Below are 24,749 nucleotides of genomic sequence, written 5' to 3'. Positions count from 1 at the left end.
CCTCAGCAAGCACCTGTAAAAAGTTTGAACCGTGTTGAAGCCACAGGACCACTGATGTACTGAGCAAAAGAACTTTGAGTTTAGTTTGTCCAAGTTCTAATTTATGGTTCTTATTTTTTACACAAATCTTTGGTTGGCATTTTGTAGTTCCTTGATTGTAGTTTCAGTTCTCCCTGTATGTTATGATCTATTTTGATCAGGTACTTTTTCCTGTTTCCAGGACCTTCTTGTGTTTGACATTCTTCCTCTGTGCCTTAGCAGGGTTGCCACTGAATGTGGAGGAAGCTGTATATCAGGACACACATGAAAATATGCAGACACAACAAAGAGAGAGTCCTCGTGCCCTGGATATGAGCTGACAGTTTGGAAATTGAGCCTTGGGACTGACGGAGGCACAGAAGGAGCATCCAGACCTAAATCACTAAGAAATTTAAACTAGACAGCAGGGCTCTGAGATGAGCAGCAACATCGGGGGAATATTACTGTAAAAATGCAATATAAACGGTGAGATATATGAAGAAAACTCTTTTTTCTCCATGCTATATAAACTCTCCATCCTGAGGAGAAGTTTCACATAAGGAAGGCAGACAATATAATGAAAAGGTTCCCATTCTCAAAGGGGCCATTTAGGGCAAAGAATACAAAACCCAAGCCTTCATTTCCACAGAAATTGTCTTCCTCCTGCTATTCCTTTCTACTTCAGCGATCAGCATTATCTCCTCCGTGCCAATCTGTGTGTTTGTGTAGACAGAAGATGAGGAGGATGAGACTTTGGGAGAAAAAGTGAGAGGGAGGAGGGTTAAGTCTAGATTTGATCCCTGCTAAAAGGACTGTTTGTTTTACAGCTGACGACCCCAGAGTTTAATCTGGCGCTTAGCTGCCTGCTCAATCTCTTCTCCTTCATCTCTCTCCATCCTCTCATCCTCCATGCCTCTCCCCTTCAACTCTGTCTCTCCTACTCGCGCAATCCCATCATCCGTTCTCTGCGAGTTACACCACACACACACTGTGACCTCTCCTACATCCTCCTCTCTCTGTCCTGTCCTCCTCCATCCCTTGTCATCTCTCCATTTCTTTCCTCTTCTTCTGCAGTGCCAGGAGCAGTTGTTTGCGATTCACATTTTGCTGTATCCATCAAGGTTGGGTGTTAGGCAGAAAATGAAGCTGGGGTTACATCATATCAGTGAGCCTGCATGCGTGTGGGAGGATGGGAAAGAGTGCAGTGATGGTTTGAGGTCCTGAAATCTGTCCGCGTGTGTCAAGATTCTGTTTTTTATGTGTGATTTCACAATTTTTCCCTGTGTGTGCTTGCAACGTGCATGTGTGAGGCAAAAGGACAATAGTGAGAGTGTAGGTTAAACAGGATGAGGGTATTGCAGCAGATGAGGGTCATGCTGTGAGTCTTAAGGGTCAAATCCTGTTATAAGTAAGAGGGATCAGGGTTTAGCATGGCTCTGCTTTTTTGTACTGCTGCAATATCCACAGACTGTGAGCAAGAGATGCTCTGCGAGTGTCTCATGAATTGTTGAAAATTGCCAAGAGATTTCAGTTTATGCATAACAAAACAGAGCAACATACTCTCAGACAAACACAGCAGGAAAGTAAAAGGGGAAACTTAGCAAATGAGGTGAACAATAAACTTGAAGCCCCCAAAAGGGGCCCAATTTAGAGGTGAGAATGACCTGGGAAAGCCTTGTAGAGGCCCCCGATTGGGGGACCTTCAACTAACACCTCTGGGAGAATTTCTCTCATGGTCTGAGTTAGATTGGGTTATTATGTTAAGATTCTACATCTCAAGCGTCACTTCCATGGTGATTAGTTTCCCTTGCAGCAAATATCACAGAACCTGCAAGTCTGCGGCGGTGAATGAAGAGGCCTTCAAGTCTTGATTGGCTTTGGGGACTCCTAAAACATCAGACAGGTACCAAGTGGATCTATGGTTGTAGGAGCAATGTCTTGGCTATAGAGAAGGACTTAGATTAGCTTTAACAAAGTACTACCAAAATGTTCAGTGATCCAGATAGAGGAAACAGGGACCATCCCAGTCTGTGGATCCAGACTGAGGATATTCTTGGGTGTTTGAAGAATCACTTTGTGGATCTCCTTAATTTTGTCATCATGTCCTCCCCAGAGTGTTAGGACTTGGGGAAAGACACTCACGACTGAAGAAGTGATTATTAAAATTTATGGCAGGGGACCAGAAATGGATGAGATTAATACCAAACTGCTAAAGGCCCCAGACATAGTGGGTCTGTCATGGTCGTGAATGTTACATGAATTACTGGTCTCAATCCTGTAAAAACGGGACCAAAAAGTGGGTTCCAATTTTGGAGGGATCATACTCCCAAACAGTTGCATTTGTCCTGGCTATGGATTAGTGGACCAGATCTTTACTCTGGTGGAACTGCTGTGAGGTTCATGAAGGTTTGGTTTCCAGAATATGTGTTTTGTGGACCTAGGGTTATTACCATGTATTCCAAGGCAATTTGTGGGTGGTGCTTGGTAAACATGGGGTACCAAGGTTGCGTTTAAGTGCTATCTTATCTTATATACTCAAAGCAAGAATGTGCATGTGCTCTTAACCCACAGCTAGATCTGGAATTGGTATATTGGACTACAACTTGTTTGCAGTGCTAATTAAGTAGATGTTAAGGCATACTTTTGGAGAGGATGGCATATGGTTTTGAACCCTTGGGGTCTCATCTGCTTTGGCAGACAATATGGTTCTGGTGGTGTCTTTAGATAGGGACTTTTGGCTCCTGCTCGAGAGATTCACAGTCGGGTTTGATAATCAGCTCCTCAAAATGCGTGGACTACTCCCACTAGGGTATCTCTGTGACTTATTCACAAGTAATAATAGAACAGAGATGGGCAGATGGATAAGGGCCTTAAAATATGGGTGGTGCTCCATACTGTTTGTGATGACAAAAGGGCTGATCCAGAAGTAAAGCTCTCAATTTAATAGTCAGTCTACATTCACCAACCCTTAACTATGGTGGGACTAATGAGTTCTGGGTCGCAACCAAGAGAACAAGATAATGGATATGAGCTTCCTCAGTAAGTCCAGATATAGCCGCTGCTCTCCACAGTGAAAGGATTCAGTTAAAGTGGTCATGCATCTGATTAGGTTATGGGAATCTCCCCAGGGAGTTTTGCAGGCTCCTACCAATATGCCTGGGTTTCCCCCTGGACATGTTACCCAGACACCCAAACCTCACATGCATATGCTGGTAAATATTTCACAGATACAGACCATATGGCACAATTTCAGATTTATTTAACTGCATAAGAATGTTTCTGACACATGTTCTGAATAGTTCAGATTTTTTTTAACCTTATATAAAAGAGATTTTATAGATTCAGATTCATGTTTGAGTGAAAACTATGTTGGTAGAAGTGTATTTGCAATCAAATCAATTCCTGCTAATCTAAATTGGTCGTATGAAATTGACTGCTTTCTGCTCACTGTATCAGTTCCTGGTTTTTGCATTATTACATATATGAGCTAACTATATGTTTCATATGCTGGTATATTTTTGAAAGTTCAGGAGGTACGAGAGTTATAATACAATGCTGCTTCTTTTTCTCTTTGAGATATTCCGTTCTGAAGAAGAAGACATCGAGCACAATGTCAGTGAAAAATAACATCTTCATCTTCAATAAAAACTGATAATTCAGGTCATGAAAGCTTTTACCAAGAACTTTCACAATGACAAAACACAATGGTTTTGATAACTGTGTTGAGAAGCTATTGTGATAGTGCTCTAAAAGTTTGGACAACATGCACTGCAAAAACACAAAATCATACCAAGCAATGTTGGCTTAGTTTCTTGTTCAAATATTTTTACTACACTTGACATAAGAAAATTAACTTATGAGTAACTTTTCAGCAAGATATTTGTTTTAAGTAAATTATTCCTTCATTTTGTTGAAAAAGTATTTGTTTCACTTGTGGGAAAAATGTCTTGTTGTAATTGAAATAATCTTTCAGTGGCTCATACTGTTTCATCAACATTAAGGAATTGACTCAAAACAAGCTCCTACATCTTGGTGAAATGTCATTTGAAAGTTAGTTTTGTCTTATTTCAACTGCACTAAGATATTTGCTGCATCACAAACAGATGGTATTACAGAGTCTGGACACAATGGTCCTTAGCATAAAGCCAAATTAGCAACAAATCAACAGTTTGAAAATATAAAAAGCAACAACAACAAAAAGCCCTTAATCTTAGCCTATTTAAAACAGCTAAGGTTTAGTCTAAAATATCACAGGTTGAGAAATAAATGTTTGTGAAAAATCTGGTTTCAACAGTATTTGTGCAAGATGCTGTACCATGCTGTACCAGACATTTTAACATAAATTACCTTTAAATATATGTTTAGCAACTAGAAGGTTTATATTTTGAGTTCCAACTTGCTTCGGGTGTAAGGTGACACGCTGCAGATCAGTTTTCTTTAATATCATAATCTGATTTGTTGGCAGTTTTAACTTTAGCTGATGGGAGTTTGCAGGTGGTTAGAGATGTAAAAACATTTTTATGTGCAGATTGCTTTTGATCCTTCTTTGGATCGCATTATGTAAAAACCCAGAGGCCGCTCTGCTGTGTAGACTTGATACATTAGGAACATTTACTCTTATCGGTTAAACCCAGCGGCTGAGTGTTGCTGTTGCTTTATTCACTTTATGTATCTTCCTCCATCCTGGTTATTATAAAATCTGTTACAAACATTTCCAAATATATAAAATACGCAGTCCATTTGCAGAGCTGCGATTTCTGCTCATACAAAAACTTCTCTGAAATTTGAACTTGGATGTGCTGGATAAAAGCAGCTCCTTCAAATGTTCATGAGAGAAGATCCATTCAAATGATTATTACTATATTTTAAAAGAATCACATCATGCTGTTAGTACAATAATGAATAAATATGCCCCAAAGCAGCGAAGTGGTGCTTTAAAAGGCATAATCAGCTGTGCTGGAACAAAATATTGCACCTCCTGCTGTAACTGGTTGCCGTATAATGAAATCTCATCGCAGGGTTGGCCGTAATAATCCGAGTTAGGAACAAGAGAGATGATTTACATGAGAGATTTCCTTTCTCCTCTGTGCTTTATGGCCGTGCCGCATCAGCTGAATTGTCAGCAGAGCATCTCACAGGGGGGAAAGCTATCAATACAGAGAAGAGAATAAAAGCTGAGCGGAGATATGGCTCATCTCTCTCTTCAGAGGTAAAGGGGGGTAATTTCATGAATGAAAAATTAAGTCAATAAATTTACAACAAAATGCCCCCAAAGCAGAGTGTGGATTCATGTGTGACAGAATGAAAGCTTGCTGATGCCACTTTTCACTTAAAAACCAGAAGGCTTTGGAATCAGTTTCTGTTATTTTTTTTTTTTTTTTATCTTTCTAGCCTCTTAGCTTGCCAAGGTTGTGGCGCTCTCTGGGGAGCTGTGGTTTCTGAAAGGTTCCTCCTCGTACTTAATCCCTCCATCTCTGTGTCCAGGCAAAAAATATATCCGCATGAAACTCAAGAGGATGCCGAAAAGGAGGCCTGGTCGAGTGAGGGGAGTAAATAAAAGAGCTCCTTTCAAGCATTTCGCTATGGTATTGAAGAAAATGGAGATAAGACTAATGGAGGTTGGGCAAAATGAGGAAAAGCTGAATTTTGCTTTTCAGATTAACTTCAATTATCCCACTTCAGAGAAGGAAGATGGCTTAATCTCACTGTTCTGAAACAATTATGATCATCAAACGTGTCCAATGTTTTTTTGTTTTTTTTAATGTGCTAATAATTCAACACAACTGAAGTGATACAATTATTTAATATAGTTTTCATTTACACAGTTGCTAAATAATTTGAACACAATTTAAATCTTTAAATACATTTCTTAAAAGTGGCTCCTGCCTGCTGTTTAAACGCTAAAGCCTTGGTTGATCAGTTGGTGAACATGAATTTTCTTCTTCTGATGGCCGCTTCCAGCAGGACGACGCATCGTATTCCGAAGCTCAAAACATCTCAACATTACAAAAGGTTCACTGTACTATAACCAGACCTCTGAGATGAAGCACAAACTCTGCAAAAGCAAGATTTTTCTGTACTTTTCTACACCTGGAAAATAAAAAAAAAAATGCATTTCTCATTTTAGTTTGCACAGATTTGTGAGTTCAGCGGGGCTTTCCATTCTAACGTAACGTAAGCGCATCAATTCAAATCCATCCTGGGCTGTGGAGTATAAAAACTGGCCTAGAAGCCAGGTGTACCTCTTAATAGAAAATGCAGCAACAAAAAAGACAGACCAGCCGTTTCATACATCATGTTCATCATCATCATGTCTTTATTTGAGTGTAAACGAACTCTGAAAAGAGCATCAGCCAGCTTCCTGATTATTGGATTTAACATGATTAATCTAGTTTGCAGTCACTGATAATAAAACATGATCACTCCAGTGCAAAAAGGATCACTTCCACCTCATTTTGCCCTTATAAATAAATGCTGTGGTCATAGAAGGAGACAGTTAAGATTATTGTACTGGAAATAAATACAAAGGAGGGAGGCTGTGAAAAAACCTCGCTCTGTCAGAAGTCACCCATAATAAGACTGTAAAAACTGTAACTGAAACGTAAAAGTGATCCCATTTTGCAGCGTGCATAATAAATAATGACACTTCCATAAGAACTGTCTGCAACCTCAGTTCAGTGCAACAGCTCAACCTCGTCTCCTCTCTTCATCTTGAACTTGGTTTAAATATTTGCATGTGAGAATGTTGGTAGTTGTGTTTTGTCGACGTGCGTTTGGACACAACAAGGCGTCCGGAGGCTCATTGGGTTAGTAACAAAATCACCACATTAAATACATAAAAGAAGAAGAGCTGCAAAAATAACTCTCTTAAAAACAAATAAACTTACAATCACAGCAGTTAGTGTTGAACTCAAAGAAACAATCCATTTAGTCAACTTCTGTTTTTCATGAACATAAATATTTACAATCCAGCAGGGAAAAAAAAAAGCCATCATACTTCACAGAAACGAGAACAAAAACATAACTGCAGTCAGAACCACAAACAGGATGAGTGAGAATATATGTAGTGTTTTTATATTAGTCCTTCTGTAACTAATGAGAGCTCAGCCTCCGTCTTCAAAACAATTCATTGTTAAAGTGGAAGAAAATTCAGGACAGTGAACTGCAACCCAAAAAAACAGGAAAAAAAAAACTTTCCGTTTAACCAAGTTTTGTTTCCTTTTGTGAAAAGGAGCTAAAAATAATAATAATCCTGTATGATAGAATGTTTTAGGGAATGGGAATGTCACCATTCATAGGTTTATATGATACCTTTAAAGATAGAAAGAAAAAAAGAATAAACAAGATGAAATGTATAAGATAAATCTTGTGGCTTTGCTCTCATCAAACAACAAAAAAAACCTTTCAACTACTTCTTCAATTGCCCAGATAAGGACAAAAGTGAGGAGAAAATCTGCTTTTAGGTCCATCTTTGAAGAAGGAGGCTGGGCTGCCTTCGCTGCAGCCAGGCAGCTCTAAAAAGGAGCATCTCCCCTTTGTTGTGATTCATTGACGTGGCTGCATGTCTGTGTGCTGAATCCTTCTATCACACCTCCTCTTAAGGCTTTCAAGCTGATTTGGATCAAAGTCAGACTCAGGGGAATAATTTGACATAAACATTAAGTTAAGGAGGGGGAAAATCATCGCCTACGACCATACTCCACTAAATTGTAATTTTTCAGAAAAGTTTCTATAGCTTCTTGATCTTTTGTTTGACAAAGGGAGGCTTAAGCCGGCATTAACAGCTTCATCTGACAGTTGTTTTGCAGTCTGAACATCTTAAAGGCTGAATGGTTTTACATTGAGTCTGGACTGATGGGGAATAACCTCAAAACAGAAAGAGGAGCGCCACAGACTGAAGCTGAAAGTTATCAACAGCGCAGGAATAAGGAGGAAAACAAGTGTTAAAATGTTAAAATGATCCCCATACTGGCCAGATGATTGGATTAGGACATCATTACACTAGGCTGGAAGCCACTTAGACACGATAAAGCAGCTGCAGCCGTCACCATTCCAGTTCTGGAAACATTTCTGACTAGAAGGGAAGAGACAGGAGGAGCAGAACTTCTTCTTCATGGGGGTTTGGATTAAATATATATATTCTGTTTTGTTTCAAAGGAATCTTTCCTCCGTCCTGTCGGGTCGGGAGGTGGCAGATGACGGGCCTCTATGTGAAGTTCTGAAGCGGCTGGCTGACCCTCATGCACACCCAGTAAAAGGCCCGAGCCAAGGTGACCAGAACCAGGAGCAGCATGACGGCCCACGAGGCGTAGATCCCCGGGTAGGTCTGCGCCTTCACCCACGTTCCAGCCTGAAGCGAGACGGGACAGAACAGAGCCGGCCCTTTAAATGATGCTACAACAACAATCAGCCGGCTCCAGTCCGCACATAGAAAATCCGAGAGACCGAGCGGCGCAAAGACATAATCATATTTGCAGAGGGTTTTTTTCTGAAATGCCCAATTATGTTGCTGTAATCTTCACTGAAGTCCAGTTAAGCATCAGCAAACTTTCACTGCTGATTAACATATTAACATTTTTTGTGGATTAGCTAATAAATTGCTCTCAGTAAACCACATGAAAAAATGTATTAAATGTTTTATTTTATTCAAGAATGAGTGTAAAACCTCTTCTTCAATGTAAAAGGAACTATAAAACAAAACTATGAGTTACAGCCGGTATTCACACCAAATGAACGTTTTGTCACATTACGGCCACCAGCTTTAATAGATTTTATTTGGAAGAAGCGATTAACAGTGGAAGGACCCAGGACTGAAAAGTTTGGGGGACTCATGGAAACATTTTTCACTGCAGACTCAGGTTTCAAATGGATGGATGGATGGGTAAATGAGAGAAAATGAATGGATAGATGGACAAGAAAGGATGGATGGATGAATATATGGACACATGAATGGAAGAATGGATGGATTAGTGGATGGATGAGAGAAAAAGTTAAATGATGGATGGACAAGAAAATGGAGTGTAGGAACCCCGTCAGAAGTTTCCAAACCTCCAGACAAAGTCATTTCTTCCAGCTGTCAAATCTTCAGCTGTTGGACTGAAACCCGTTTCTTACAGAACCGGGTCTAAACCTGGAGTTCATGTTTTCAGTCGGCCATGACGCCAATCCCCGAGACAGGAACTAAAACACGAATTAGGTCAGAAAACATCCTCCTCTGACCTACAAGTCAGTTTTTCTGCTCTTATCTCAATTATGAACAATCCGGATTGTTTTAATGATTGAGGTTTCTTTCTGGGTCCGATCTTTCATCTTCTGTTGCTGATCGAACGCATGTTCGACATGTTAAAGCTGTTGAAAATCAATCTTTAGATCCGTGCATTTAAAATGTGCTATTTTTAATTAAATCCTGAAAGCCTTTTGAGCGCCTCCTTCCTTTAGGAACACGCTGTTAAAAATTTGATGAAGTGGACTCGTATGAAGACTCGGCGTTTATCAGCTCTTGTATCGTTCTTGTAATTAAAACAGCCTTTTTCATAAAACTAGATTAAATGGTGAGACATTTACTGGCTTCTTCACAGCTCTCAGCAGATCTACACATGTTGTGCTCATCTTGCACCCTCTGATGGCCATGGTGTAAATTGCAGCTTCTATCTATTATGTAAAATCTACTATTTTTTTAGCATCATGTTATAATGTTATTCCCTCATCAGAAACATGCCTACAATGTTGCTCTGATTCTTTCATGCGTTTGGCAACCATTCAGCTGTCCGAAACGCACCGCCCTCGAGGACCCAGCTCCTCAGAGTTGTACTTTACAAGCCTCAAAGAGCGGTCCTCCTCTGTTACTCCTGTACTCAGCTCCTTCAGACTAGCCATCGGGAATTAGCAAACACCTAGTGCAACTGAGTTGATTATAGGAGCTACTTCTCAGTGAAATGCTGGTAAAAATGTAAAAAGGTTATAAGAGGAGCCATATTGTTATGACTTCCTGAAGGCCGAGTTCCAGAAAGAACAGAAGTTTTTAAAGGGACAGAGGCCCAATTTCAATGCAAGTCAAAGTTATATTTTATATGCATACCATTTTTACAACTGAAATTAACAGTTACTTGATTGTGCTATAAAATGGCACAATATGCCTAAGAAATACATAATACTATCCCTTTAATTGAGTGGATAAATAAAAAATATATAATAACAAAAGATTGTTGGTACTCCAACCATAAAAATTTCATCTTATATAAAATTGTTGGAGTTCACTCACCATAAGTCCAGCAGTGGAAATGCTGAACAGCAAGCAGAGTAGAAAGCACCACAGACTTCGCCTCCGGGGATACCTCTGTCCAATGGAGGACCTGCACAGAAGAGAGGAATCGTTTGATTTCTTTTATTCCTCCAAACAAAAACCACCACGACGTCTCACATTTTAACAGCAACCATTTTAATGACCAGGAAAGGCGCAGATGTTCACAATGCTCAGCGCATCTGTTGTCATTAACACCGGCTTTGTCAGAGATGGCATGTGCAGCGCTAGATCTGCAGAAAGGATCTCTTATTACTCACAGCACTCAATATGGCCTAGCTCCGTGTTTAAAACGTCAGAAATAGAAACTGTTTCTTTTTTTGTTGTTGTTTTGCTGTAATCCCTGTAAACACGGAAATAAGGAAACACCTCCAGAAATACTTCCATTTATATTCTGATCTGACACAGTTTCCTAAATAAAGCAAATTATGAACAGCTGATGATAAAATTAAATAATAAAAAGTCTCCAACTTCTGATTTAGTGTTTTTATTCTAATTGCAGGAAAAACAACTGCATCATGAAGTGGGAGAAAAGGCACTTTGTTCCTTCTTCCCTCACTTTTTTTTTCCTGACAGTTTGAGCTGTTGAGGCATAGACCTTACAAATGAAAAACAAAGACCTTCATCAATCAGTTACCAACTTGCTCACCCAGCTGCAGACAGATCAGCTTTGCACGAAGGAGTCCTGTCATGGACCATTCTTTTTCAAACTCCACCATAAATTTTCAGTCGGACTGTTTGCTGGTTATGTCACTGAGCTGATGTGCGTGTCGAAGAGGGGGGAAAAAAGTTTTCACTCACTTTGTTCTGCGGAAAGATGTTTTATAACCATCATCAAACCCACTTAGACAAGAAAATAACCTGAAAATACTTAATTCACCTGCAAACTGCTTTTTATTTCTTCCTTTTTTTTATACATTTCGCTGGACTTACTCTTAACAATAACTCCAGCATCTTCGGCTTCATCCATACTGCAGATATGACTCATCACTAAATATCACTTTCATCTCATTGTTTATTTCTTTTAAGATACTTAAAAGAAATAATCATGTTTATTTAGCTGAATGCATCAGAGGTGCACTGATAATTGCACCCGTTATCTAATTTAGTATCCACTGATCTGATCTACCTCTGAAGAGGTCTGAAAATCAACCACTGTCCAATTTTGTTCTGTATTGAAAGAGAGGTGATGACACTAACTCCTCTGTTAATTTCTCAATATATTTAGGAACTTTTCCAAAGGAATAATAAAACAATGGGTATTGGCCAAAATAAGAATCAGCAGCTCAGGCTTTTTAAAGATCTGCGATCAGTCAGAAAACTGCAATCTGTGCAGCCCAAGTGTAAATAGTTTTTGGTTTAACTGTACATGTGCAAACTAAAATTAAATGGCAACTTAAAAATTTCTAAGTTTGCAATACTTTTTTTATTTCTCGTTTTAAACAAACACAAAATTGGAAGAAATTTCAAATTCATGTGCTGCAGAGGTCAATATTTTAATACCGAATCTATAAATCTATGACTGAGTGGACAAATAAATAGACAACTGGGTACATGGATAAATACAATATTTATTTAATGGGACAGATAATAAAGTCTGAAAAAGTATAAATATTTTTTATGTTCAATTATTTTCCATCTTAATCAAATTTCTGCCACAGAGTCTTGGCTATTCAAAAGGTGTTATTTAAATTGCCTCAGAGCTGCTTTTCTTTTCCTTTGCAGCTGAGCACAAGAACACTGTGAAGAACACTAAGAAGTTTTTACATTACAGAAACAAAGACTGCAGCAATGTTCAAACTAAATCCTTGAGGGCAGGACATATTCAAATGAAACTGAGGAGGAATAAACAAGTTCAGGCTTTTCATCACCTGAAAACCAATGGGAAGGTTTGGTCTTTTCTGTTAGGACGGATCAGATGGTAAAGAAAATGAGCACAGAAAAAGTCAGCTGGTGTATGAGGTGTAAAAAAAAGTGCGTAAAGCTACTTACACTTTTTTGCAGTGCGGGCACCTGGCCAACGTCCGGTCCGTGAACTCTGTCCACTGAAATCACACAAGTTAAACGCCTTGAGCATCAAATGGAGCCAAAAAGCAAACCTTGTTTTCCAAGGTTCCAGCAAGTTTTTACCAAGTGGGCACACTTGATAAAAACTTATCAAGTGAATCGCTTTTTATGTCCCGCTAACAGGCGTTGCAGTTTTTTTTTGCTTCAGCAGGCACCTGGTGCTTAAAACTCTATTCTCATTTCCATAATAACTATACATGAGTGAAAATATATTCCAGACAGACCAACACAACATATCATCACTGCTTGGGTAAAAACTAATTAGCTTCCAAACCCACCCAGGGCACAGATTTGTATTTTCAGTCAGCCAGCTTGGCTTCAAGCGATTGTGTAACATTCATCTAACTTTAAAAACCCCTTCTGCATCAGTCAGACAATATTTAACACAAATCCCTGTTCTACTCCGTCTTGAGCTAAACTTATGTCCTCTCTTCCATCATATATTTCATAACTATCTTTACTTGTCTTGTAGATTGTTAAAAAAAAAAAAAAAGCAGCAAGGAAAAATGTTTCTTTCCCTTCAACACAAAATGACCACAATACATCAGCAGTGTGTTGTTATGGCTATTGATCTGCAGCGATAACTCAACACACTCTTGGCTCGCAGGAAGGATGTCCTGTCTTTTTAATAATTTACTTGCACCAGCATATTTCACAACAAATATCTTGTGGACCAGCAGAAATTCTCCCAGAATGCTTCAGTTGGAGGGAAGAAAATTCACCTGAGAGTCAAAACGACAAAAGTCAAAAGTAATTATTATTCTGCTGGTCAGCACAGCAGTGGAACTGTCTAACAGTCTAAAGCTTTGCATAACTGTATGTTAGTTACTTCCTTCTAAATGTTTTACGATTTTCTCTAATTTTTACTCGACAGCTTTGTTGATGGGTCACAATATCAGGGCCCCTTTCACACTGCTACTTCCATGCTTTTCTACCATTATGGTAGGAGAAGTGGTAGTTTGTTAATGACATTTGGCCTTGTTAAAGCTGCACAAGATACAGTTGACATTAGATAAATTGATTATTGAGATAATCCTCGACTAATTGGGCAATAGATTAATTGCAATGCATTTGAAAATTGGTCATTTTGCCAAAAGTACAACATACCCAGCAGTAATTAAGCAAAAACTGCACAATAATACATAAATTTTGGATTTAAGATATATAAAAAGAAACCTGAGTCTGTAAAGATGTTCTATCAAGACCTCCTCAAATGATAATGTTTTAGCTCCTACTAAGCACCTTTTGCATTCTAATTATTAATGGGTTGATCCAAAAATTAATCAACACATCAGCCCTGCACTGTATTGACATAAAGTTGAGCAAAAAGGGCTGAAATTTTAACTTTTTGATGTTAGAAATAACAATAATGAAACAAATTACTTTTGATAATAAAATGCCCACCTCTAAAAAGCGCTGATATTAACACACCTCCAGTTTACACTTACATTGATGAGCTGGGCTTCCAGCTGTGGAGGAGCAAACATACACCTCCAAATTGCACAGATTGGTTGATTGAAGGAAGTTGTGTGACTTTTAGGTTGCTTTTTAGAGCCAGAGATCAATGAGAAGTAAAAAAATTAATCTGCTCTGATTTTAACAAAGAGGAAGGATTTATCACAATCCAGTGACATTTAAACAATATGAATGATCCTGAATACCAATAGTGGTCTTAATCTAGTCTGAAGGAAGTTAAAATAAACATTATTGTGTCATTCAATTTTTCAAATAAAAAATTCTACAATCTGAATTCTGACAATATTTGTTTCTCTTTATTACTTTGATGTGTTTTTAAGGGGAAAGCCGTTACCAAGAAGGTGTTGCTGCAGTGTCCACAGGAGACCCGGGCTCCAGCAGGCTGAGGGTCAGGACTGGCCGGCCCAGGATGAACAGGACCCAGATTTATTATCCTCTTACTGGAAGGAGACAGGCAGGCACACAAAGTCAGCATTCCCACCACGAGTAAATTATCACAATCATGATAAAAATTGGTGTGAGAGCAAAATGCATTGTCATAAAGCCTGATGTTTTGAGCTGCTATCTCAAGGGCGTGCTGCAGCGCGGCTTTATGAAATCCATCAGCAGCCCGTTCTCTCATTCCTACACACAAAACCTCTATAAAAATCTACTTCCCCCGACACAGACAGCGGCTCAGAATCACTGATCAGACAGGAGAACGGAGAAGTGTTGGTTGAGTCAGCGTGTCTGACTTGAATGCAAAACATTGACACTGGAGGTAAACATTTAAGAGTATTTAATGAGGGAAAGTTGCCTACGAGGAATGCACACAATAAGCAAAAACAGCTTGAAGAGCTCAGTAAGCAATTATACTCCATTAGGCTGAAAACAGGAATATTATGCAAATATTTCCACTTTCGTTCAGAATATCTGACAATTTACCGTTTTACCAGTAAATGATACAAGATTTCAGCAAGAAGAAAACGAGTAATACTTTTAAATACAGCTATACATTTAATTCAACAGAGGATGTAGCTGTAAGCCTAACTATGACCTGCATGTACAGATATATTATTTTATAAATTCCTGATTCAGATATTTTTTTAACCTAGTTTAAAACAATTACATGCATACAAGTCCAGCCGTTTCCGCGCAGAAGCAGATATCAGTTTTTAGGTCTAACTTGCTTATCGCAGTTTATATTCTCACGAATAACCCATAAATCCATCTGTGTAAACTTTATTATAATTCAATGATTGAAACGCGTCGTGTTCTGCTGTTTTCTTGATAAAGGCGATGATTCTAAATTTAACAAATAAAAATGATCCATTAAAACATAAATTCCAATCTCTACTTGATCATTACTAAACTCAAAACAAGGTACTGTTGATGTGTTTAAAGGCCGAAACAATTGGGAGTTTTAAATCTCTCTATTGAGCATAATAAATCAATGTTTATTGCGGGTAAAGAAAAATTTGCACCAGTTGACTGATTTGTGCATCTCTAAAAATTTCTGATGCCCTGATTTGAAATATTTAAGATTAGGGCTTTTGCCACCAAGTCCCAGTCAGACACAACATTAAAGTTGACACACACAGCTTCAATATTCAACAAAATCTCATCTTTATCCTGCTGACAATATTTTTATGTGGAGAAATTTAATGAATTGTTTGTCCAAGATCTTCTGTTGCTGTCAAAGAAATCAAACATGAGGTTAAATCAGGAATGTAATACTCAGATGTAGAAAATAAGCTTTTCTTGGTTCTTTAAAAAAATAGCCTCACAACGTTTTTGTTAAACACAGACAGTATACCACCAGCAACAGCAGTTTACTGCAGCCAAAGGCTTCATATAAAAAAGAAATATGTGCCATTACTAATTTCATATTTTGAGAGAAAACCCCAGTAGGGACATCATAATAGTAATTTTTGAGTTCTCAATGTGGGTAAACTTGAGTTCTCATGCCTATAGTTATATAAATTTCAGCAAAGGCAAATAGAAAGCATGGCTGGTTACATTACACAGAAATCATATAAATAGTCAGGGATGTCCTAGAAGGTAAATTGTCTCATTTGTTGCAAATCATTTCCCAAACTAATATAAAATGTCTACTGGGCTTAAAATAAAGTTGCTTTTTATATTTTTTTTTATCCCTGATTACTGGTGCATTTGCTGCACTTGTTGCTAAAGAGAGGACATCTGCGTCTTGATTCAAATTGCTCCGATGCACTGGAATTGATCTTATGTCTGCATGTATTTAGTGCAGCCTGCTTTATGATCCACAGCAGATAAAAAGCAAACAGCATCTGCTGATAAAATGGAGAAGACTGAACTGCAACATCAACTCCTAAATCCTACCACCTCTGTGAAGCAAACCAGGCATTAAAATCATAAAGTTCAGATGAGTTGCTAAAACAATATATTTATTAGGACCGACAGCTTTGCGTTTTGGGATAGACTGTATGTATTTTTCTCTAAAGACACTTGGAAACTCCTTTGCACCTTGGAGACTGTAGACAGAAAGCTTTTGTCAAAACTGCAGAAATTGCCTGAGGATTTTTTCGAATCTCATTATTCATCCAAACTCCATTGCTCTAAAAAGTATCCTGAGTATAAACAGCTATATGGTTGACAAAATTAGCATGTAGTTGGAGATTCCAGGAAAAAAAAAACAACCAAACAAAACAAAAAAAAAAAAAAACTTTTACAGTCTGAGCTTCAGTGACTTTCCACATTTCACAATACTTGCCAAATAGAAGTAAAAAATTCATGCCACGGCCGTCTAATGAGGTTTCCTCATGTTAACTGTGCTGGCAGTAAGACCTTAATTGAAGGCCCGCTGTTCTCACTGCACCTTGCTTCCTCTGATTTTCTTTCCTTCTAGCAGGACAGTGTGTTACGGGAGTTCTGCAGGGCTGTGTATTCGTGATCACAAACACACACAGTTTCTCACCAATATGGTCGGGGACAGGCAATCCTCTGAGAAGTGACTTTGCAGATGAGAAGACAGTTGCAGGGGCAGCGAACGTACTTCTTTCCGGCTGGGGCATTCTTAATGGGCTGCAGAGGGAGACAGAAACGCTCAGGAGATCAGAAGGCAGCAGAACCTCAGAGCCGAAGAGAAGATAACGAGCCAATTATATGTGATGGGCGAGGACGAATAAATAGTACAGGAAGGAGAAAATTGTTTTCTAGCAGAAGTAGTACACAAACAGCAAGTTAAGGTGGTGATTTATAACTGGGAAGAGTTCAAATATAAAACAATAACTCAAAAAGCCAATTAAGCAGCTTGTGGAATGGTATAAGAACGCCAAAACCCTTGCATTTGACTTGTGAAATAATTAGCATATCTTTATCAAAATAAAGCTTAATAAACAACTGGAGTGTTATTTAGCCATAATTATGTTTGAGTGTTTTATTAAAGGTGCGCATAAAGTTGTTTTTGTTGCACTCAGTATATTTTCTTCAAGGCATCAACTTAGAATCACAGATTGTTTCATTATTGTTTCATATAATGGTTTAATCAGACCATTGCAACAACAATATATTTCTTTAAAAAAAAAGAAATTGTACAAGGGATGCACCAATCCACTGTTTTTACTTCTGTTACTGATATAGATACCTGAAGTTTAGTAGATAATGATCTGATAAAGAAAAACAGTGCTGAACTGTCTTAAATATTTCCCTTTTTTAAAAAACAAGGACATAAATATACTAAGTTAAAATGTATTTGATAACACTGTACCAATAAAGCACACTTAAATACACTAAGAGCTTCACAAACATGATCAATCATGTAAAAAAACGACATAACTGTTTTTCTGCTTCACCCAAACAAAAAAAAACAGCTGATCTTGTTTTGTTTTTTTTTAACCATTTGAGCCAAAGGGAAGCTAAAATAGTGATGCTAAAACAAACACATTGGCTTGTTTACTGCATGCGCTAAAGGTCCGGGACATTATTATAAGCATAAATCCTAGTTCTCTCGTTGGTAATCAAGAATGACATATTGTGGATATTACAGCTATAATCAGGAGTCTCTCTAATCCTTCCATGAATCAAAGCCACTGACAGACTCTGTCAGTACAATATCCACTCTATATTCCTCTATTACCCCTCTTCAACTGGAAATTATTTTAATGTAATAAGAGCACAAACATTGAAAGATGTGCACTTCAGCTTCAAACATTGCTGCAATAATGAGCAGATCAACAACCGGTAATGAAAGAAGACCATATGTGCCTAAGAGAGCCCAAATAATGAAGTTAATAAACAAAGACAATGCCACATTTAATTTAAATAACTGCAGGTGCTTATACGTTTGAATTAAAACAGCTTAATTAGAGACCTGGGTGACAATATGCTTGACAAAGCGTGGCCACAGTGCATGTCTGCACAAGCTCTACATAATGTATTGTGTAAATCTACATATGTTGCCTCCATCTGCAAGAAGTTATTACTTATCGGTACAGCCTGATGCAAATCTTACATTTCTTCTCCCATCTGCATATTGATCTGCACCGCCAGAGATGCACACTCCAGGAACCACGTCAACCTGTGAATACTGCTGTGATTGCTGGTGAAATTACTCGCAGCGATTTCATCAACGCAACTGTCAAATCACTCTACCCCGCCTCAATCAACGGGAACCTTTTTCTGTGGTCGAACACATGATTAGAAGTTGGCGAGGAAAGTTTGGGCTGAGCAGCTGTTTTCTCGTCACAACTCTGCAGTCTCTCGATAGAGGTAATAATTTCAAAAGGCTTCAGAACATTACATCAAATAATTGAATCATTGTTGTAATTACCACACAAGCATAATGAGAGCTATTGTACGTGCAGACATTTTTGAATGTGTCGCTTATGTCTGTTCGTGTCCTTGTCTCTGCAGAAATCAGATTTGATTACAAATTTAATTATTTAATAATGCTGTGTGTGATGAATATTTTCATTATAAACTTCACTGACAATATGCCATTTGCAAGAAGACCTAATTACAAACTGACTAATACTGCATTCATCCAACCAAATCCTTCAGAACATTAATTTGGAGCTCAGAGGTGTGGAGGAAAAACCCACCTCTTAGTGTTCTGTTTATGCTTAAGGTAAGTGTTGTAAATAAGGTCCAGATTCTGGACTCAAGGCTACATGAATTTAACAAGAACCTCTTTGTCTTTACAGAGGTGCATATACCCTAATATCCAGTAGTGGCCACACTTCCGTGAGTCAAAAGCAATTTTTTTTTATTGAGCTTTAAAACATTTAGCACAATTAGTTTCCCCAAAATTAATATTACCTAATATATTCTAAAGTACAATTTACTTAGTTGTTTTGTAAACTTTCAGATGAATAAAGCTCAACATCTGTGTTAATGCACAGGTTATTGACTTAAGAATTCAAGTAATTAAGATGTTTATATCCATGCTCTTATTTTGAAAGGGTTGAGGACTGTTTAAGTAGCTTCCTGTCCTCACAAAACAATAAAACACAGACAATAGAGGACAAGATATAAACATAAATACAATATGTAAAGAATAAAACATTAAAAAAAATTACAATGCAAAAATTTTATTAGGGAGCAATGATTGTAATCGTTCAGTGACAGATATAATTTTAATTGAATACCGTGTTGTGGTTCTTTAAAATTGACAGAACTAACTTTTCAGTTAGCGGTGACTGCCACTGCTAACGTCCCACATAAAGACTAAATAACTGACAGCAGGAGAAATGAAACTGGCAGATTTGAATGCTGTGCAACACAGTTTGCGACTCATTGTCTGCCTTTGGAGGTCAGGACAGTGACTACATAGTAGTTTTATTAACAGGTAACTGAATATTAAAACTGTTGTTAAAGACAGCATAAAGGATATCAATATTGCAGTTATGTTGTAAGTTTACAGACACCTTCAAGGCTTGATGAGGCAGAAACTGATACACTGTGCTACTCAGGCTTTGTTATTATTCAATTTTTAGTTCTGGAAAGTAAGTTAAAAAAAAATCTATTAAAAATCAAAGTTGTACTTCATTAAGTACATGACAATCAATAAGTCTCACTACTTTGGGCCTATCACTGGATGCAATGATGGCTCATTAGAAAGCCTAAGAAAAACATTGACATTCTGAAAAGGTTGGTTCTACCACCAGGGAGGGAACTAAAAGCTGCAGGATGTCGACCCTTGAGGACTGACTTTGGGCACCACTGACTTAGATGGTATGACTAATAAAAGGTTAGGGAAATGGAAACATAAAAAAACAAACCCTCAACAACAACAACAAAAAAAAAAAAAAACGAGGATTAAAATGAGAAAGATGATCTGCAGGGGCAATCTCAATAGAAAAGCCAAAAGAAGATGGTAAATTATAACAATACTGAAAAGTTCAAGTGATAAAACAATCAATAGACCTTTTAAAATGGGCTGATTTGACACACAGCCATAGCGCATCCTCTACACTTGATTATGACCCAATTACTCGGCATTCAGAAGGTTCTTCCTGTTTAATCCTCAGACATTTAATTTGTTGTGCTCCTAACTGATGAAGTGAGAGTGAACACCATTGTGAGATCCAAACAGCTGTCTGAGGCCTCAAGAGGGAGAATTGTGGCAGCTTATGAATCTTGTGAAGGATTTTAAAGTCTCATAAGAATTGGAAGTCAGTCAGTTTGGTTTACTACATTTTAACAATAATTAGCATTGTTACAATCAAAAAGGCAATTGAAAATAGCAACTTGTGGATCTTTATTTGTTGTTCTTTTCTTACTGAAATCTTTGTGGTACTGTTAAAAAAAAATCAGGACTTGGTGTTTGCTGTAATGTTTGTTCTCATTGCTAAATAACTTGATATTACTCAGTATGCCATAAAAGGGTTGTCAGTTACACAACAACAATCTTAGCTTTCCACTGGAATGTGGAAGTGCTGTGTACCAGCACTTACGCTCACAGTCAAGTTGTGCATCAAACAGTGAGCTGTCAGTGAATATACAGCAGAGGAGTTTTGGAGTGGTCAACGACCTCAGTGCCTTTGATCTGGTTCTAAACTCTGTAGTCACACACTATTCTATCCAGCTTTACTGATTTTACATCAGTCAGTAAGTGCATCAGAAGTTTTGCAATAAATAACTGGAAATATTGTCGACAAGCTGAACCATGTCAATGTCAAATGACTCAGCGTGTTTAAAAACTGTTCATATTTAGAGCTGTCCACTTATATTTGATACAGCAAGAATCTATGTTATTGCCAGTGTGACGTTGAAATGGTTTATTTACTTCTAAGTGAAGTAAAATTACCTTAAATTACTTCAAGAACCTAAGCTTTCCCAAGAAAGTCTGCTCTGTTCCTTAACAGCTTCACTGTTACAAGTCCAGTCCAGTCTGCTGTCAAGACGAACAATGGAGACATTTTTATTGGAAAATGTAAAAATAAAAGTCTCTAATATGCATATGCAGATAAAAATCTAATACCATTTCTCCTATTAGCTTTTCTAATTTTGTATACCCGTTTAACAACAGGTGAAGAATAAAATTGATTTCTGTATTCTTAATGAAGCAGACAAGGATGACTCTGAATCAATTTTAAAACCACACAAGCTCAACATCAGGATACTTTATGAAAATGTCAGTAGGAAAATGCTGAGTTAAAATACAAGTAGTTGGAGCAAACAAGGTTTCTACACATTTTCATCTAAACATTTCAGAGCTTTCCAGAGCCTTCTACTCGGTGACATTAAAACACAAAACACACAAATTCATCAATTGTCTATACTTGCTTATTCTTAGAGGGTTCATTTCCGATACAAACATCTGAGGTTTAATGTGCTGATACCAGTCCAAAACAGAAAAACAGTGCTGAATTAACTTAAAACAATTCTTATTTCAAAACACAGACATAAATTATAAATATATTTTACAACTCTGCACCAGTATATTGCGCTTAAATACACTAACAGATTCACAAGCTTGGTCTAACATGTAAAAGGAACGCAACTTTAAGTTGTACAGTCAGTGCATTTAGAAATACAACAGCAAATGTAAAATGAATAATAACAAAACAAACTGACAAAAACAAAAAGGTTGAATACCTTAGTCAATCATTTAAAAATAAACTACAACAAACGTTTGTTCAGATGGTTCAGAAAGTGCAATTAGGAATCCATGAATGACTGAGTGTATAAATGATTAATTAAATAAATAAATGAATGAATGAATGAATACAATCCCTTGAGAATGGGATATGAAAAAAAGTGCAGAAATGCACATATTTTTTCTGTACTCTGTTTCTTTCTTCTTATCCAGATTTGGAAATTACCTTAATTTAAATTGTTCTGACATTTTCAATTCTGCTGAAAACTCTAGCAAAAGGTGGAGACAGTGCTGTAAATAAGTATTTTCAACAAATTGGAATTGAGCGCAGAGCCTGGATCAGTTTTAAAAACAGTGCAATTTCCTCAATAAATCTGTGGTAAACTGATATCTAAACTAATTTGAGATGACAGATCTAATAGTTGGTGCCTCTATTTTCTGTCCAAGTTTTGTGTCAGAGTTTTTTTACATATTTAGCTGGACACTCTTTTGGAGTAACTCACCGTAGCTTCATTGCAAACCCCACATTTCACCACATGCTGGTGGACCTTCCCCTCCACGGATATGAGGCTCTGACACACCCTGCAGCTGATAACAGGGGCATTTCCGCTCTCCGGAGAGGCGAGTGGGGAGTAGGGTGGAGGGTCCTCCCCAAGGAGTACCGAGGGCTGACTGGCACTGGGGAAAGGGGGGAAGCCTGAACAAGGAGGATAGAATACAAAATATAAGCGTAGTAATGCCTGTGTGACAAATGCATGATTGTTGGAAGTCACAAGAGAAATGCAGTGGACTGAGAAAAAAAGACTCATGACAAGTAACCCATTACAGCAAACAAGATAATGAGATTAGGTTTGGAGTTCAGCAGAAAGGAGCTTTAGTAGAAAAACAGTCTTGGAATGCAGAGCAGAGCCGGGAATTAGCAAAAGCTAAACCACATGTGTGGAACAGCTTAACCTAAAAATCACATAAAAGCATGCAAAACTGTCTGCTCTTTTTTCTTTTTTATTCAGAGAAAGCCAAGAGGCTAGTGAAAAGTGAAATCTATTCTCGTTGAATATCTAAATGCTTTTCCTGGGAGTTATGATTGGTCGCAGCATCCCTCCGCAGCATCCGTAGTCACTTCCTCCTGTCAATCAAATCAGGTGTTTCTATAATGCTAGCCAACCGCTACCATTTCTTCTATTTGGACAGCCAGAGACTACATTTGGCTAAAACAAACCATTCAAAATAACAGAATGCCCCAAAAATATTAATTCCAATAGTGTCATTAAAACTGGTTCACGGTAAAGCTTAGCAAACAGTTGCTAAAGAGTTAGCATCATTTAGGCTAATAATACAAATTCATATAAATTCTATAAAACGACACAATTTATCAGTGGGAGTGTGTTCATTAGATGCTATTATGTAGAATATCCTTATCAAGCAACATAAACCCTCCACAATTAGTCCCTGTCATAGTGAAGCTAGCAGGCTAACCGTAATGCTCAGTCAGTGCTAGTGACTATGGTAAGCTAGGCTAACAGAGGCTGGAGTAAGGACAGAGGATGCATCACCCTGCATACTCACCCTCAGGTTTGTTGGGCACACTGTAGGACCCACCGCCGGGGGAAACCCCGCCGTTACCGCTGCCAAGAGCACCATCCCCCAAATCTGAGAGCAACGGGGACCTCTCGCCGTCCGCCATAACGAGAGCAAGGCGCAGGTAAGGGGGAGAGATAGAGAGAGAGAGCGGGAGAGACGATGCAGACCGATTCGGTGTTGTATTGTTGTCTCGGAAATGAAGGCGTCACATGATCGCACCCACCCACCAACACCAGACCAGAGCACCCAGTACCGGTGCTGCTGCGGTAACGGTGCCCGAGGGTGTGGCACTGCTCTCACCGGGCATGACTCGGAGAAATGCGCCCTGATATTAACATTAGGTCAGGCGCATTATGCTTCTGTTATTTACTTATCGTGACTTCCCATTTATTGACATCTGCAATACAGGAAACTTATTATTATTTTAGGCCAGCTAATATAACTATAAGAAATATATGAGATACAAAGATCTGTTTTCATTTATAGAGGTGAAGGGGGCATTCTCCAAAGTTAGGGTGATCCCTAGAAATATGAATTTAAGCGACTGTGGTGGACAGTCCCGGGGGGGTAGCCACCTCTCACCCAATGACTGCTGGAGAGAAGCACCAGCCCCCCCATGATCCTGCAAGATGAAGTATATTTAGTAAATGAACGGATGAGTGACTAAGTAATATGCAACATTTCTTTATTTGATTGGGCCCCACTGTTTTGGGAAGGCCCAGAGTTTTTTCTTTTGCTTTCTTTTTCAAAAGAAAAATAAAGCAATATGTCCAACTAATAGGTTCATAAACCTGTTCGTTTATGGACACCCATATTCATATGAGTTGTAGTGATTTAGGATTTTTGTGAATATAAACAATATTGAAGTATTGAAAATGATCAAGTCATTATTGATTTCTTTGACAACAACATGGAGTCATTGGCAAAAGGATGCATCAGTTAATACCTGCCTATAGATTAGGCTATCTATTACTATACTGTAATTTGCTTTAGTAAAATAATTTTCCACTAACACATCTACACCTGTTAAAAACAATGTGATTGGTCACAAATAAGTGAATGAAGTTAAACTTGGATCAACTTAACTTGATTACTTGTAACCAATTATTGCAATCTTAATTATAGCAGGATTCGTCTTACAACACAGATGCTCTCGATCCTAACTTACTGAGCTATTATTGAAAGAAGAATGGGCGAAAGGTCCACATGTGCAGACCTTCAAGAGACTTTTGACTTGTAGCTCTGTGA

The 24,749-nt window shown here is 38.1% G+C and overlaps 1 protein-coding gene across 1 annotated transcript; it reads right to left on the bottom strand.

The window, feature by feature from the left end:
• Positions 1–6,316: 6,316 nt before the first annotated feature.
• pip4p1a (phosphatidylinositol-4,5-bisphosphate 4-phosphatase 1a) lies at positions 6,317–23,789 on the bottom strand. The gene is made up of 7 exons (XM_055025282.1): positions 23,487–23,789; positions 22,424–22,617; positions 16,797–16,903; positions 14,196–14,301; positions 12,311–12,363; positions 10,280–10,370; positions 6,317–8,368 (listed from the first exon to the last, which is right to left on the bottom strand). Exons 1-7 carry the CDS (start codon positions 23,602–23,604, stop codon positions 8,225–8,227), a joined length of 813 nt encoding a protein of 270 aa, XP_054881257.1. The 5' UTR covers positions 23,605–23,789; the 3' UTR covers positions 6,317–8,224.
• Positions 23,790–24,749: the final 960 nt, after the last annotated feature.

Source organism: Poeciliopsis prolifica, unplaced genomic scaffold (assembly GCF_027474105.1).
Source record: "Poeciliopsis prolifica strain line A6 unplaced genomic scaffold, Auburn_PproV2 SCAFFOLD141, whole genome shotgun sequence".
Taxonomy (NCBI): domain Eukaryota; kingdom Metazoa; phylum Chordata; class Actinopteri; order Cyprinodontiformes; family Poeciliidae; genus Poeciliopsis; species Poeciliopsis prolifica.
This window is presented reverse-complemented; position numbering and strand designations above follow the sequence as displayed.

Excerpts from the sequence above, each read along its gene's own strand:
- pip4p1a (XM_055025282.1), bottom strand. The coding sequence starts at position 23,604 with ATGGCGGACGGCGAGAGGTCCCCGTTGCTCTCAGATTTGGGGGATGGT. Across the intron at positions 22,618-23,486 it reads TGTGCCCAACAAACCTGAGG|GCTTCCCCCCTTTCCCCAGT; the intron begins GTGAGTATGCAG and ends CTCCTTGTTCAG. Across the intron at positions 12,364-14,195 it reads ACTGCAGCAACACCTTCTTG|TGGACAGAGTTCACGGACCG; the intron begins GTAACGGCTTTC and ends GTGTGATTTCAG.